This window comes from Elephas maximus, chromosome 7 (genome assembly GCF_024166365.1).
Source record: "Elephas maximus indicus isolate mEleMax1 chromosome 7, mEleMax1 primary haplotype, whole genome shotgun sequence".
Classification (NCBI taxonomy): domain Eukaryota; kingdom Metazoa; phylum Chordata; class Mammalia; order Proboscidea; family Elephantidae; genus Elephas; species Elephas maximus.
This window is the reverse complement of record NC_064825.1, coordinates 107,861,545-107,865,923: the sequence shown is the minus strand read 5'-3', so window position 1 is coordinate 107,865,923 and position 4,379 is coordinate 107,861,545. Positions and strand designations below refer to the sequence as shown.

The window sequence follows — 4,379 nt, the reverse complement described above, 5'->3', positions numbered from 1 at the left end:
TCATCCCCAACCATTTGAACACAACCTGGAAAAAAGAGCCTAAGTTTTATCCTAATAATGGCATAAAAATAGAGAAAAATAATCTCTAATAACTCTAAAACACAGCACTTTGACTATACATTCCTAGAAAGATAAACCTAAGGAAAAAGAATAACAATGAAGTCTTGAACTACATTTGGAAGCATCATTTTTAGTAAAAATATCTATTTATTAGTTTGAAAAAATCACACACATACATTTATGCACACACACACACACACACAGGAGTATGTACACACTCTAGAATAAAGCAAATAGGTAATAATGACAATGTCTTAAGAGCTGAGATTTTTTAGTTCAAGAGATGCTGAAAATGTCCAGGTTCTATAAGAGCATGTGGAACTGAAATTCTTGCTGAAAGAAATGTTTGGAAATACAGTCTGCCACAGCCAGGAAACTCTACTCAACCACCGCTGGGAAGAAGTGCAAAGTTACAAGACAAAGGCTGGGAATCCACAGGAGGTAAAGAATTGAGAACAATAATGCCATCTACCTACATGTGAAGACTGCTGAAATAGTGACCTTTTTGTTACATACCAGGGAGTCCCCAACATATGATGGGTTTTCCTTCTGACAACTGCTGTGCCATAAGTTGGTTCTGAGATAAGCTATCTGATTTTTTTTTAGGTTTCATTAGCATTTCCTTTTGTTATCAGGATGTTTATAAATCTGATCTCTATTTGTATTTGGGGGTTGGAAACATTGCATCTGAGAAGGATAGCATCAACAAATTATGCACTACAGCGTTCAATATAGTACATATTACTAACAATCAGATGTTAAAAATAATGGTCAGTGGTAAGTGCAGGTAGTTGCAACTCAAATATGTCATACATTGGTGACTACCTGTATATTTATCACAATTAAAAAAAATAACGCTATCTACCATACTTTTTTCTTTTTTGATTTACTTTTTAAGTATGTAAACTTTCATGTGATTCCAAAGAGAAAACAATAAAACAAGCTCTATTGAAAAAAATAAGACAAAATTTGCAGAGAAGTCTTCAGTGGACAGATCACATTTGAGCAGCTCGAAAGCAGTGAAGTAGAGAGCCGTAGAGACACCTGGAGGAAGTAAGGGTGTGGCAAATGGAGTAGCCAAAATAACGTTCTGTAAAATAAGACCTCAAACAAAAGAAATGCAAGGACTTTTTTAACAGGGCACCATATACTTACAGACTATACACAAATAATTATCTTTATTTTGAAGCCTGATACATCAAACATATTTTGAACTGAATGGGGGAATTTGAATATGGAGAAATAAAATATATTACTACTTCTTATGATGGGCAAGAAAAATGTAACATTAACATGTTTTTGCTCCAAGGGACAAAACGACAAGAAAATGTAAATACTTTTCAAAGAACAATTAGATGTATGATTATATTAATACAAAGAAACAAGCATGAAAGCCACTTAACCATAGAAGAATATATATTCAATACAATTGGAAAATAAAAATAACACATAAAAGCTACATGATGGGTAAATATAAATAAGACAGCAAGCCGTGATGTTTCACACAATTATTAAAAACTGAGCAGGAAATTTAGAATGACAATCTCTGGTAGGAAAAAAAATACAAACAGTTTATAATTTTCAATGATGATGATGGTTAAAAGTCTTTAAAAACCCATTGCCATTGAGTCAATTTCAACTCACAGCAAACTCATAAAAGTCTTTAGGGTGACCAATATTAATCACAAGGAACGAACTCGTATGAGCATAATAAAGGGGAATGAATAACGAGGTAGACAGTATCTTCAACACATCCCTCCAATAATGCAGTAGTGTGTTTCAAGGTTGTCCCTTATAACAATTTAAAATACAAAATATTATATTATGAAATGAAGTTTGCAGGAGTCAGACCCCTGTAATACAGATCAGAGAAGAAAAAAGCTAACAAGTACACTCACAGGTGCACACAAACACAGACAGATCCCATCCCATGAACTACCTTAAGTCCTTCCCAAGACTAAAGACTGATTCTCTTTATAGAAGATTTGTTTTAGATATAGGAAATATGATCAAAAATTTAACTATTTTGATGAAACGACTCCACATGATCAAGAGATTTCCCTATACGATCCAACGTCCCCTAGCCTTATCAGTGCTGGCACCTCACTGAAATGACCATGATGTTTTATTTTTTTGTCCTCTGTTTGTTTTTATTAGTTCTGTACACTTTACTGCTTTGCTCCCAAGTTATCTGCTGTCATTTCTTATTGTTAGTGAAACTTAGGGGCACTTGCACCTTAATTCTCTAATTTTCTGCTCTCAATTTGCAAACAGCTGAGAAAACGGAACATCAAGCTGTATTGGGGGTCAATTTACTCTTTTGTTTACATGTTTCAGTGTGACAGCCTTCTCATACACGGATGGCCAGGCAAAAATCCAGCCACTGCTCAGATAGCTCTTTACTTACTTGTACAGGTTTATGTTCTAAATAATGATGTTTCTAAATAATCTAATTCACTATACACAAATAAATGATAATTCACCTCCTAAATTTCAAGACTCAAATTGATGATTTATTTTGTGATATGTCATATTAGGTTACCATAATATTTTCCTGAAGGTTGGAGCCATTTAATGTCTGAACCCACCCAGGTTTGTTTTTGTAACATGCATAGATTTGTCATGGAGATAGTTTTTTATGTATGACTCTCAAGACAGCGTTCTTCACATCCTTGTTCCTCAGACTATAGATCAGTGGATTCAGCATGGGAATGACAATGGTATAGAATACAGATGCCACCTGTGCCTGAGTCAGGGAGGATGTGTTTTCTGGCTGTAAATACGTGAAAATCAAGGACCCGTAGAAAATGGTTACACCCATGAGGTGGGCTGCACAGGTGGAGAAGGCCTTCTGCCTGCCCGCTGCAGACTGGATCCTCAGGATGGCTGAGATGATGGCAATGTACGTGACTATGATGATCAGAAGAGGACTAAGGAGTGTGAACCCAGCTAAAACAAAAATCACCATTTCTGTACTGAAAGCATCTACACAGGATAGGGCCAAAAGGGCTGTGGTGTCACAGAAAAAATGGTTGATTCTGGAATCACAGAACGCCAAACTGCTTATCACACAAACAGATATCAAAGAATTTGTGAAGCCAATCACATAAGGCGTGGTTCCCAGCCAGTTGCACACTTTCTGGGACATAACCACTGAATAGAGTAAGGGATTGCAGATTGCTACATAGCGGTCATAGGCCATGGATCCCAGAAGAAAACACTCACTACACAACAGACCAACAAAAAAGTACATTTGGGCAAAGCAGCCAACAAAAGAGATGGTTTTCTGGTCGGACTGGAAATTGACCAGAGCCTTGGGCGTCACGGTGGAGGAATAAAACACGTCAATGAGTGCCAGATTGCTAAGGAAAAAGTACATAGGAGTGTGAAGTTGAGGGTCCATTCTGATTAACATGATTAACCCAAGATTCCCCAAGACAGTGAACAGATAGATAAGTAGAAATATCAGAAAAAGACTGACTTGAAGTTCAGGGTGGTTTGCGAATCCAGAGAAGATGAATAGGGCCACCTCAGTGAAATTGGACTCAGCCATTTATTTCGACTGAGGTCGGTCGTTGGTTTACCTGGTACTCAAGAACAATAAAAATCAGAGAAGGGTTCAGGTCTAAGGACCTAATAATCCCAGCTTAAAAAAAAAAAAAAAATTTTTTTTTTTTTTTTTTTACTTAGACTCAAATAATGAGATATCACCATAAAGGCAAATATTTAATGATTTCAACGCAGTTAAGGATTTATATGATTTTCATTTCTTACAACAATGAGCTCAAGCATAACAACAATTGTAAGGATGGCTCAGGACTGGGCAGTGTTTCGTTCTGTTGTGCATAGGGCCGCTATGAGTCGGAATGACTCAATGGCACCTAACAACAACAACAAACAGAATTGGCAGCCGCTGATTTAAAAAAAAAAAAAAAAAATTCCAAGTTCAAAACTGTGTGGAATTGATAGCATCCCCCCTAAATTTCTCTCTGAAATGATTTAAAGGGATTTCTACTGTGTTATACCATCCTCTAGCCCAGTCTATTATTAAGCCTTAAATTGTGCACTTGTCAGTTTATCTACCGGAATTAATTATACTATTGGAAAATTAAATGCTCATTTGAAGAAAAGGCACTCCAAGATTTGTGGATTGAATGATGCTGTTGTGTGGCAAACTTATTTTTTTGTCACCTGAAAGCTACTTCGCAGTGTTTTTTAAAGAGCTGAATAAAAGCTTAGATGGTCAAAGTTTTGCAAGAGTTTGTAAAAAGAAAATAAAATTAGGAATATCTTGCTTATTTTACAAATGTATGCTTAAG

The 4,379-nt window shown here is 36.1% G+C and overlaps 1 protein-coding gene across 1 annotated transcript; it reads right to left on the bottom strand.

Moving 5' to 3' along the window:
- Positions 1 to 2,680: 2,680 nt before the first annotated feature.
- Positions 2,681 to 3,613, bottom strand: LOC126079510 (olfactory receptor 8I2-like). Its single transcript, XM_049890571.1, has one exon. The coding sequence runs from the start codon at positions 3,611 to 3,613 to the stop codon at positions 2,681 to 2,683; it is 933 nt and encodes a 310-aa protein (XP_049746528.1).
- Positions 3,614 to 4,379: the final 766 nt, after the last annotated feature.